Source organism: Sceloporus undulatus, chromosome 1 (genome assembly GCF_019175285.1).
Source record: "Sceloporus undulatus isolate JIND9_A2432 ecotype Alabama chromosome 1, SceUnd_v1.1, whole genome shotgun sequence".
NCBI classification, from domain to species: domain Eukaryota; kingdom Metazoa; phylum Chordata; class Lepidosauria; order Squamata; family Phrynosomatidae; genus Sceloporus; species Sceloporus undulatus.
In genome coordinates, this window is record NC_056522.1 from 341,816,090 (window position 1) to 341,828,631 (window position 12,542).

The 12,542-nt window shown below is 39.2% G+C and overlaps 1 protein-coding gene across 1 annotated transcript; it reads right to left on the reverse strand.

Moving 5' to 3' along the window:
• Positions 1 to 1,670: 1,670 nt before the first annotated feature.
• On the reverse strand, positions 1,671 to 11,259 carry NOXRED1 (NADP dependent oxidoreductase domain containing 1). Its single transcript, XM_042460425.1, has 5 exons — positions 11,151 to 11,259; positions 8,923 to 9,103; positions 7,564 to 7,718; positions 3,959 to 4,172; positions 1,671 to 2,067 (listed from the first exon to the last, which is right to left on the reverse strand). The coding sequence occupies exons 1-5, from the start codon at positions 11,257 to 11,259 to the stop codon at positions 1,794 to 1,796; spliced, it is 933 nt and encodes a 310-aa protein (XP_042316359.1). The 3' UTR covers positions 1,671 to 1,793.
• Between the last annotated feature and the right edge of the window lie 1,283 nt (positions 11,260 to 12,542).

Consider the following 12,542-nt stretch of genomic DNA (forward strand, 5'->3'; position numbering starts at 1 on the left):
CACAGCCAAGGCTTGTAGATTCTTTTTGTACAATATTGCCAAAAGCCGACCATATCTCTCCGCCTCTACTGCCAAGATCCTGGTCCATGCCCTAGTGATCTCACGACTGGATTACTGTAACATCCTCCTGGCTGGGCTTCCTCTTTCTCACCTCCGTCCTTTAATTTCTGACCAGCATTCAGCTGCACGCATTATCACATCCACCCACCGCTCTGACCATATCTCTCCTGTGTTGGCATCCCTTCACTGGCTCCCCCTCCTTTTCTGCATTCATTACAAGGGGGGGTGGGTGGTGGTGGGGGGGGTGGTTGGGTGGTTGTTTGTGGGGTGCTTTGGGTGTTGTGGTTTTTTGTTTGGGTTTGGGTGGTGGGTGTTGGGTGGGTTGGGGGGGGGGGGTTGGGGGGGTGGGGTTGGGGGTGTGTTGTTGTGGGTGGGTTTTGGGGGGTGGGTGGGTGGGGGTGGTGGGGGTTGGGTGGGTGGGTGGGGGGGGGGGGGGGTTGGGGGTGGTGTGTGGGTTGGGGTTTTGGGGGTTGGTGGGTGTGGGTGTGGCTCCTGCTGTCGACGTTTAAAGCCTCCATGGGCTGCCCCCCTTATTTATCAGACCTTCTTTCTCTTCACCTTCCCACCAGGGCCCTCCGTTCTGGTAGTCAAAGTCGGCTGTCCCAGCCCAGGATTTCCTCTCCCCATCTAGGATTTGCCCCTTTTCACTCACTGCCCCTCACTCCTGGAACCTTCTTCCCCCACGAACAAGAGCCATCACTTCTTTAACCAGCTTCCAAAACGGAGTTGAAGACCATTCTGTTCAGGGCAGCGTTCCCAGACATTGCGTGATTGTCACTTGATATCTGATGTTCTTTTTGTTGCTTGTTTATTGAACCATTTCCTGTATTGCTATGTGTTTTATTTGTATTATTCTATCATTTCTTAGATTGTACGCTATAGGCAGGTTTACTCTTTTATACTTGTTGTTTTTATGTACAGCGCTGTGCAAATCTACAGCGCTATATTAATAATAATAATAATAATAATAATAAATCTAGCAGGCAGAGGAAGATCTGGATGTTTTTATCCCTGGCTTCTTTATACAATACTGTATGATCCTTTGCTTATATAGGAGAAAACAAGTTCTCCCTGCACTAGAAGTTTCTGAATCATTATCAACATTGTTTAAAAGATAAATCACATGCATTTTTTTGTTCTACCGATTTTAATATAGCATATTCTTGCATGAAATTGCTTAACATCACAACCTTAAAATCAATACATGCAATTCTTACTTTAATCTTAACCAGAGCCAGATGTAACCAGTCATTAGCATCATACTGCAGGAGTACAAGTACTGTTTATTTAAATTACTACAGTACTTCTATTCAGATAGGATTTTAAAATGTGAACAATGGCAGATGGTGGAACACAGTTCTAGTGAGACACAAGTTCAAAGAACCAAAGCTCAAACAATTGTGTTACAGCTATTGATTTTATTTTTCCATAACTTACAGATAAATATCATTACCTCCTAAAGTAAAATAAAAATGCCAGTTAATTTTGTAAGAGTTTTTTACTGTACTGCACCTGTTGTTACTGGTTTTCTATTGCAAAATACACCCCCTACACAGATTTTCATTGCAAATGACTATTAGGTTCCTGCAATGCAGATGGTTAAAAGGGGAAGCTTATGATTATTCCCAGTGTCAATTGTATTATTTTAAGAAATAAAATATATTGGAAAATATATTTACTAAAAAGTAAAACTCTTCCTACTTCTGAAGATTAGGAATTTAAAAAGGTTTGATTTAAGTCTCTTCAGAATCAGTGCTTGATGCCTCTTCTGCTTTAGACATCACAGCCCAATTCAGACTTTTGGTGGGGTTCAGTAGCACAGCTGAAAGAGAAGTCTTTTTTAAGGAAACTGCCATGGTGCCTTCATTGTTTGTGGGAAATCTGGCTGCTGTCATGTTACAGTAGAATGAAGCAATGTTGTCCTGGAAGGTTGTATCGGTTGCAAGAAGCTGGCCAAAAGGTGAATCTCTCAGTTGAACAGTTGTCAAGTCAAACCAGGGTAAGGGACTAGGAATAGACAAAAAGCAACTATTACTGTATTGGATTTCTGAAGCCGTAGCCCCCCAGTCAGTTCTGTACCTGACATTTTGCCATTACAGAAGTATTGCATGTAGAAGTAGGAGTAAATAGCAGTTAACTAATTATTTATTTTATTTTTTCTGCCACTGTTAATGGTGAAAACTGTCTCAAAAAGGATAAAATAGATATGACAGCATGTGCTCTTGATTTTTTTAAATTAATTTGCATTTTTTTTAATAATGTCCAGCTAACAATGTCCTCTATTTTAGAAATAACAGCCAATAGAAATTTCTGTTCCTGGGCTAACAGAAGCAAAGGGTCTTCAGCAGAACTGTACCACTAAGCACTCATCCCTATGTTTCTTATTTGTTCCCTTCCCCTGTGGCACCTATTGCTAAAGAAAATTACAGGTACACAGGAGGCATTCACGTATGTAGTGCCAGAAAATGAACAAATGGGAGAACATCACAGCGACATTCATTAGTGCCATTTCAAGCATTACTTTTGTTGGTAATGCCAGGAGAAGCTATTTGAACAGGTGTAATGTTTAAAGATTGGTCATTTAATAAATAGTTCCAATTGCACAGAGAGTTTCCACATTACTGCTGCCAATATTTAGTAGCCATGACAATGTTAAGGAAAGCCACATCTAGAATTGAATTTCAGATTATCATGGAAATGCCTCAACAGCTTATTTCCAATAGCCTCACATGACTTTAGATTTAACCAAACAGGGACTAATCCAAGATATAGCCTAACTTTAGAAGTCACCAGCTGACCAAGTGGAAACTAACCCTAGACACAATTATTAATTACATACTTTTTGAATCATTTAGGAGAAGGGTAGGCAATGGCATGGATGGTAGAATCCCATTTTCATCCTCTTCCTCCATGAGCTGCAATGGTCTACGTAATGTCAGGGAACTTCTAGTTACCATTTTTGGTCAGAAAAAAAATATTTGGGGGGGCTAGGTATGGAGGAAGGCTAATTGCTCTATTTGTATGTGTTTTGGCACAGGTTTCAGACAGAAAATTCCCTGAAAATTGTATCAAAATTTGGCAGACCTTGGGGACTGCCAGGAGTCTCTAAGGGCACAAACATGGAGCTGTAATTGTGCATTTTAGATGATGTTTTTATTGTTTTAAACTGTATTTTTTGAGTGATGTATTGTTTTATTGCATGCAACCTAGATGTTACTGCTGTTTTGTGTTTGTAATCCTGCCTCGATCCATCGGGAGGGGCAGGTAATATAAATTATTATTATTATTATTATTATTATTATTAGCATCCAATTCCAATTGCATCCAATTTGATGCATTTTCCTCATCTTTGTTCATGAAGTTTAAAGTGAGCCAAGGATTGAACAAGAAAAAAACCTTGGCGGATCAAAGCTATTGTTACCCTTTCGGGAAGGAACTGTTTTACTTAGAAAGACTGCTCCTAAATAATTACAGTATTTGTTGGAATCCTGTTGGGACATTACGCTAGTGTAAAAATAGCTGTACAAGTAGTTGCACATCTCACAGACTGCATAAGTGCAGTCCCTACTGCAGCCAATTTGTCTGGAAGCACACACACACACACTCACACAGAATGTGTGAGAGAGAAAAAACTTTTTCTCAGACATTTGATCTTGTGAGAGTAGGAAACTAACTGACCATTGTACAGTGGGTGCGTTGAAGGCTATTGCTTGTGCATCTCTCAGATTCTGTGTGACCATGCTGGTGTATATTTGTGCTGTGCTAAGAATGCATAGGATCTTGACCATTAAGTATTATGCAGCTCTACTATAAACAAAGCCCCACTAGCCTGCAAAAAAACCCAAAAAGTTAAATAGGCAAGATTAAACACTACAATTTCCAGATTGATCCAATTTACTCATCGGGTTCCAGGGAGGAAGCAAAGGTTGGGTTGATAAAGTTTTCACAAAGCAGAAGTGGTGGTAATTTATCTTCTCCATATTCATCTTCAGGAAAGCACACCTGACTAAGCAAAATCAGGGCCTTTGCATAGGACAAACCCTGCCATGTATAGCTGTTCAGAGCTGCATAGAAAACTGCTGCCAGCCATTCTCTATTGACAACAATTTCCCCTGTAAAATAAAGGAAATATGAGATTTACAAAATGTTTATAGTTTGCATATCTGTAGCAAACATGGTATTTCGTTTGTTTTTGAACTGCAACGGCCATCTTACCTACCTTTCTGCTATGTTGGGTAGAGCTCATGGAAATTTCAGTCCAGTAATATTTGGAGGGCCACCCATTCTGCACCTATGCTCAAAAGTAAACCATGGGCCAAATAAATACTTCCCCCCCCCCTATTAATTTATGAACTTCCCTTTGGAGAATGCTAAATACCCATTACTGGCCAAGTCCATTAAAAATGGCAGTATTACAAGAACATGGGTTGTACTCGTCCTCTCCCAGGATTAATATTCCATTTATATGTGCAAAATGAAGCAAACATGATGTGGCTGAAGCATCATTTTAGGACTACAGACAGAGGAACCATATTTTTTTTTGTTCCTCTCTGCATAAAGGTGACACAGCTAATGCTAGATTGTTTTGTTTTGTTTTGTTTTGTTTTTCTTTAGTTGCAGGTACTATTTTTGTAAAGGAAAGAAGCCGCATTAGAAAATATGGCTTCTTTCATCATCTCTACCATCTCATTGTTCTGAGTATGTGTGTCAGGCCACAGAGGCATCTACTTTTTAGAAACAGTCTTTTCCAGACCGCTTCAGACTACTACAGTATATTGCATTGTGTACCTGAGACTTCCACTTTCTCATCTATGCAGGAACCTAGGCTAAATAAATTAGGAAGATGGGAGGAGATAACTGACTAATTAGGATGTGGCTACAGATCTGTGATGATAATCTGTGGGATCTGGAGAGACATGGGCTGTATGTACGGGCCAAAAAGCCCATGTTCCCCTGGCCCAGTGTTGTCCTGTTTAGACAATGCAGGCCAACAGCCCTGGACCATGGACAAGCAGACTGGACACCATTCTGGCAGATCTGGCCTTACCCTGGCCCAACCGGCTCTGAGTGTAGTCTTTTAAAACAGGCAATTTGTGCTGGAGTTTCCAAGAAACTCTGCTGTGACAGCCTATTGTTGTTATTATTATTACCACCCACCAGTGGAAAACAACAACATCAGTTAAAATACACATCAATTTAAAAGGACAAGTAAAATGTGCACATACAGTATTAAAACAATTTAAAATTAACAATTTAAAAATCATTTAGATAAGCCTGCTGGAAGAGACTGGTCTTTAATGTTCTTTTAAATTCAGGGGGTAGCTGAAGAAAAAGTTCTCTGGGGGATAACCTAATCCTGGCTGGCTGGAATAACTGTCCACCAGAGAACATGACCGTGCAGGGCAGATGATTTGGGTTTATCCTGTAGGTTACCTGGACCCAAACCATGTAGGGCTTTAAACGTAATAACCAACATTTTGTACCTTGTCCAGAAACTAATTGGCAGCCAGTGGAGTGATTTTAACGTTGCTATAATGTGATCACTCCTGGACGTCCCAGCAATCAATCTGGCTGCTGTGTTTTAAACTAACCAAAGTTTCTGAACATGGTACAGAGGTATCCCAATGTACAGCACATTATAAATGTCCAACTTTGAGGTTACTAGCCACTTTATCATCTTTAGGCAATACCATCTTTAGACCTGCTGCCCCACCATTCTACATGTGGGCCCCAGTCACAGCCTGTGTGTCAGAAGAGGACACCTGGCTGTGTGAGTGAAGTCAGGTGCCCTATTTCTGCCCCATGGGCTATGGTGGCAGAGAGTAAGGCAGGTGCAGGTGCGGAGGCAACTCCAAAGTGTGATGGTGCAGTGGTGGGTGGGTGTCTGAACACCCACCAGTCTCCATACCAGACCAGGTAGGTGTCAGGGGCAGGAACAGGCTGGATCCCCAGGCAGGATATGACAGGGTTAGCCCATTGTATCCTGCTTGTGCATTCAGTGCCAAGAGTGTAGGCTAGGTGGTACATAAAATAAAAGGAAATTAGCAGATAACAAGCTAAAAAGAAAACAGATACAAATTATAAAAATGTCCATCTGTGGCAGAAGTTGCAGTGTGGCACTTTAGGTCAAATTTTTATGAAAGTCTTTGAATTACTTAATTGGTGCACTTTAATATAGAGTTTGTTAGGCAACATGTTTCACCAACTTCCTGACAAATAAAACAGGCCATAATTATAAGAAATAAGTTCAATGCAAACATCATTATAATCTAAATAGAAACATCCAGAAAATTATGATAGCAAACCACGTTTTACACTCTCAACGAGACATTAATCGCCTGTTTCTACTATGTAGCATTGGTAACCATGGATTATTACAAGTAAAAGAAACTGCTGAAGATGAGAAAAGATCCTTGAGTGTATATCAAAGAAAGTCTGTTGATAGATGTCCAAAGAGATATGTATTGAATATAAGAAATAAAGATGCCTATGAAAACATGAAAAATAAAATTGAAGCCTGACAAAATAAACCACTATCTGGTTAGTATATTAAAAGTACGGAAGGAAAAAAAATGAGAAGGGAACATTTAGGAAATGGTTATAGAATGGGCCAAAAAAAACAGAAGTATTTATATTTAAAGCTCAAGAGAAAGAGTATTAAGGCAAATATTGAAGCAATAACCAAGTGGGAAAATGTCATTTATGCAGAAAGATGAAATTACTATTCACTGTCTTTTTTAAAAAACTGATGGGAATGCAAGTTTGGATATTTGTTGAAAATTATGAAGTTAAATTTTTATGGGGGTTTAAGATAAAACATTAGGTAATTAGAACAACATAACTGTCATTGAGAAAAAGAAAGTCTGGTTTATAGATGTGGCAATCTCTGGGCATTGCAAAATCAAAGACGAAGAGAAAGAAAAACTTTATGAAGTACTGAGACCTAAAAAATAAGATTCAGCACCTCTGGGAAAGCAAAAATTGTAGTTCCAGTCTTGACAGATGCTCAGGAGCAAATAAATCAATAAAAATCTGATTGAAATTGCTATAGTTAGACTCACAACAGCACAATTATAAAAAGTGACACTTATTGGAACATTATCCATTGAGGAACTGGGTGATGAACTACTAGATTGTATCCAATAATCCAAATAACGGATGGCCCAAAACTCCATTTAATGACATCTGATAGACTGTGAAACCTATTATTATTCTCAATTTAACAGTATACCTACTGGTACTAACTGGCGTTTTGGTCCATCAATGATTCAGATTCTGTCTAGCAATGAGGAATCAGCAGATAATGTGGCATATTCCAGTAGAAGAAATTTTTATTCTTGTGCTATTATGATCCAACCTGTGGTGATTTCATTCAGAGATTTTCGCAATTCATTAACCACCTGACCCACAGTTGTTTTCCAGCAGTTGTAAGAGCCTTTGCAGTACATATTGTTGGTGTTGTTTTGTACATAAGCTGCAAAGTTAAGAAAATAGTTCACTCACCTTTTTGGTTACAGGGACATGTTGCCTGGATAACAGCTGGGTCTTTGAGGGCATCCACAACAGTCCGGTTTGCTAACCATATATGAGTAAGATCACTGTCTATGAACTTGTACTGCGGCCTCAAAATGGAATTAGAAGAAAGGAGTTGCTTCACCCTGAAAATAAGTAAGAGCTAAGTAATTCGGACAATTCATTTCTGCCAGGCAAGTCTACAGAAGGGGAATGAAATACATCTGTAGAGTAACATTAATTCTACCATACGAAGAAAATTTCCCCCCAATAGCCTGTGTCATTGAAGGGACAGCTTTCAAATTATGGATGTGTGTGGATATGGGTATTCTAAGCTTAGTTTGTTGTGCAGGACATATAAATGTTAGCTCTTTTGTAAATTGTAATTGAGTACTGTTCTAAGGTTTTGTACGGAACCAGGAGTCAACTTTACAAAATACTGTAGCTTACTTTGGCATTAGATCAACATTATCTTTTAATTAAAATGCCTTTACTTACAATCCACAAAGTATGTTTTTTGCAAAAATTAATGGCAGCTGGTAATTTTCGTGTCGGTGGGTAAGTCGATCCACTTCAGGTTTTAGTTTAAACTTTAACAGAGCTGTTCAAAATGCTGAACCCAATCTCCAAAACAGATTTGGCTCTTTGGATAGATAATGTAAAATTTGAACTAAAACCTGAAGTGGAGTTACCAACTGAGTGATATGGAATAATAATAATAATAATAATATACTAATAAATAATGTATTTATATTTCCCCACTTCTCCCTGCAGTTCGGCATTGGAAGGCACCAATGACATTTTTCTCAGCCCCACATACAGTTAAGAGCACTGTGAACATGGGGGAGGATTTATCTCTATGTATGGCAAAACCCCTCTGAACAAATCTTGCCAAGAAAGCCCCATGATAGGTTTGCCTTAGGGTCTCCATAAGTCAGGAACAACCTGAAGGCATGCAACAACAACAACTTCCCATCATAGCTGTGTTCCTCCCAATCTACCAAGCAGCTGTTTACTCCCTTAAAGCCAGAGGAGCTAAGTCTAAAGAGAATTGCAGCTAAAGACCTGGTAGCACACTGCCACTTTCTGAATTTCAAGGTACATATAAAAAAGCCTGGGTTCAGTTTCCAAGTCCTGAAAACTTTACAAGTGCCCTAACATATCAGCAAGGACTAAATTTCTTATGAGTTAGATTCTTCTAACTTCTAATTTCTTATAACTAGACAATATGCTAAACCTGACCAGTGACCACATTTTAAAAATTTGCTCTTTTGGAAACCGTGTGGAAAGAAGCAAGCATCTCTTCCTTCCCCCAAATGAAATTGGATCAAAAGTCATGGCATACAATACCTGGCCAGAGGAACCCCTGTAACAAGGCTGTATATAATACAGGGTTTTTGGAGTATATCCTGAATTTCTGAGCAAATGTGTGCAAGGTGAGATGGAAGACAGCAGAGGAATACAACATCTGCCCACTCAGTGAGTTTCCTGTTGTCATAAAAGCAGTTAACTTGCAGCTCCTGGAATTCTGCTAGAAAAGATAAAAAGAAGAATTAAAGGTAAACCCTATTTATACTTAACAACACCTAATTACTTAATATTTTGAGGCTCTGATCCAGTGCAGATTTAAGAATAAACCTTGTCAAAGCATAAAGGGACCTTCTTTCAAGTAAACGTATTGTGGATCGTTATCTCAAACACAGTACATCATCATCATCATCATCATTTCTATTTATTAATATAGAACCAGAGGTATACGTGGAATTGGTAAACATGTGCTGATTATCTATCCCACCTTTCTCTATATCGCCATATCCCTGCTGTCAAAAGCCAATTTCATAAAAAACATCTATGAACATTTCTTGTAGCTGCACCACATCACACGTAATTCATACCTTGGGGAAATTACTCCTCTAATTCTGAAAGTTGCAGTCCTCCCTCCCAAAATGGAAACTTCTCCAAGCACTGCATTTAGGCAAGCTTCAAAATCAGGAGTTGAGAACTTTTGATGCTTCCGATGTTTTGTTCTACAATTCACTAAGCGGAACTATGGCCAATGGGAAGGGCTTGGGGGACTGCTGGCTCAAACCAACTGGAGGACCAAAGGTTCAGGTGTGGCATGCATGACCTGTCTCTGTAAGAGATGGGTTTAGATTGTAATACCAGCTTCCTTTCCATGTGAGTGGCTGTGTTCCCACACTGTGATCCAGCCTGAAATGGTTGTGAGGAGTGAGGTTGGTTTAGCTTGTCCAGTCTCTTACGCTCTTGTTAAATGTCAGCTTTGTTATATATCCAAGAAAGTTTTGAAAGCATCCTGTTATTGCTTCTCTCTGATTTTCCAGGCAGACCAGTTAAAACCCATTTCACATGGTAATTATCTCTCCCCTATGCCTTCTCTCCAAAAGGGAGAAGCAAACAGTATATTTTGTTGTTGTGTGCCTTCAAGTTGTTTCCAATTTATGGCAACCCTATCATGGGGTTTTCTTGGCAAAATTTATTCTGAGAAGGTTTGCCATTGCCTTCCCATGAGGCTGAGAGCATGTGCCCAAGGTCACCCAGTAGGAAAAGGGAATTCCATACCAGAACTGCAAGGAATCACTTTAAATACACCCTTGTAGTCCTGAACTGGAGGATAGATTATTTAAGAAGATATTTACCTCTTAAGCAGTAACAGGATGCTTTCAAAACCTTTAATCTCAATACTGTAGTGGGTGGGTGGGTGCCCAGGGACAATATGTCTGTTCATGTGTATATGTGTGTGTGCTTTCAGCTTAAATGAGTTGTTATGAAAGAAAATGGGCCTCAGCATTAATTAGATAGCCTAATTAGAGGCAGTGCCTCATATCCAATGACAGGTAAGAATCTGGAATAGATAGTGAGAGTTCTATCACAATACAGGTCATCTGGATTATGAATAAATGCACCCCCTATATATATATATATATATATATATATATATATATAGGCAGGAAAATAATCACCTGACATTATTTCAAAAATTCTGATTTAAAGTCCATTGCTTAAAAGAAGCCAAGCCACAGAAACTGGCCAGCATTCAAAAACTATTAAAAGCCTTTTGATAATCCTGCCTCTCTCTATCATCAGGGATGATTAGTAAAAAGAAATTAATTGTTCTAAGCATCCATTTACTGTCCAATCACTCCCTCTATGTGTATATCTCATTTGGAATAATGTCCTTATATCCAGTTATTTGAATTATTACATTGCCATGTATAACAACTAGTCTTTAGCTCCCACTTCTGATCATTTTTAAGAACAGCTTGGAAGGTGTGAACCTTGAACCTATACATGATAAATTGAACAGTGGGGTCATTCAGACTAGCCAAAAGCCTCAGGATTTGGTGGGAATTGTGGCTGTATGCATCACGATTTTTTTTTTTTAAATCTGTATTTCGTACATATCTCCTGCCTCATTCTATTTCTTGTGAACTTCCAGGACTAGGTTAAAATTCAGGGTAGGGGTGGGTTTTTATCTGTCCCAGGAGCTTCTGGTACAGGCAGGGGTAAATTCTTGGTTCCAAAGGCCTGGTTCTTTCTATATTTCTGGGCAGACTCACTGATGAAACATTGAATGTGGGTGTAATCATTGTCACAGAAATGTTCTTCTGACTTTCCATCCCTCATTAAATTTCTGGCTACCAATTTAAACACTTCCTCTGTATTCATAGCACAATCTTTTATTTTCTCCCCCAACTTTCTACAAATACTACTAAAGTAGCATAATGCTTTATTTACCTCTATGACATTTTTGCAGATAACTATGAACAATTTTTTTTTTATATAAAAATGCCAGGCTTGAAATAGGGATGCCGAGGGAGGAACTTTCAGGGGGAGATGTTGACTTGGGGAGGAGGGGGCTGGGAAGGAAATCTCATCCACTCTACAGTTAACCAAATCTAAGGTGAGAAAAACATAGCCGAAATACATAATATTTAGGGCATGACTAGATGAAGGAGCAAGAACTGCTGAAAGGCATCACAAGATGTAAAATCCAGAAACAGAGTAACCTGACATTTACCAGAATGATTGGCCCATCTGGATGAACTCAATTTTTCTCAGTCATTAGTGACTTCTCAGATCAGTATCAAGAGGGGGAGAATATAAAATATCAATTAAAGCAATAATCTATTTAAAATTATATATAACTTTAAACTGTTACTGACAAGCAGAACCATTATAGGTTTATATACACATGCATTATGACAGCATCATTCCATGCTCAAACCTCTAAAGCTCCTAGCACCATTTTGTCCACTGTTCTGAAGTGTCATTTCTCCAATCTTCTCTCTGGGCAGATTTTGGGGGACAAGGCTCCTCTCTCCTTCAGCCAGTGGAAAATGTCAACTCAGTCAAAAGCCTCCCACATAAAGAAGAAACACACCCATTAATGGGCCTTTTTCATGATTTGGCCTTGTTTTGTATAATTTTGGAAAGCTTCACAGGACACCTGAGAGCAAAACAACAACAACAACAACAACAACCCTGTGATGGGTGCAAGCTGTTAGCATCAGCCTAACTTAAAATTACATTGTAGCAGGCTAGGTGCCTGCATGTATTGTAGTCAAAGGTCACACCTTGTATGTCCTCTACCTTAGCTGTTTTAATGGGAGTTTCCCTCAGGTAAATAGGCAAATAGGAAAAAACGTGGGTGTGAAAAGTAGAAAGAAACTACTTTCCTGACCTTCAAGCCATCTGTTTAGTCAGACAATCCACAAAGAGTTATCCAGTCTAATGTACCAGTGGGAAATATTCTCCAGTACTGAAGCATTTCATATCCAGAGAGACTATTAGTGTAAGCCATCAGTTGGTCTCATGTTCTCTTCTAAACATCACATTCAGGCTGACCTTTAGCATGGATTTTTAATGCCTAAATAATCTAAAACCAAAGAAGCAGGAGCAGACAGAAGTTTCTGGAAAGGTCCTGGTTGTTCTAGGACTGAACCTGTTGT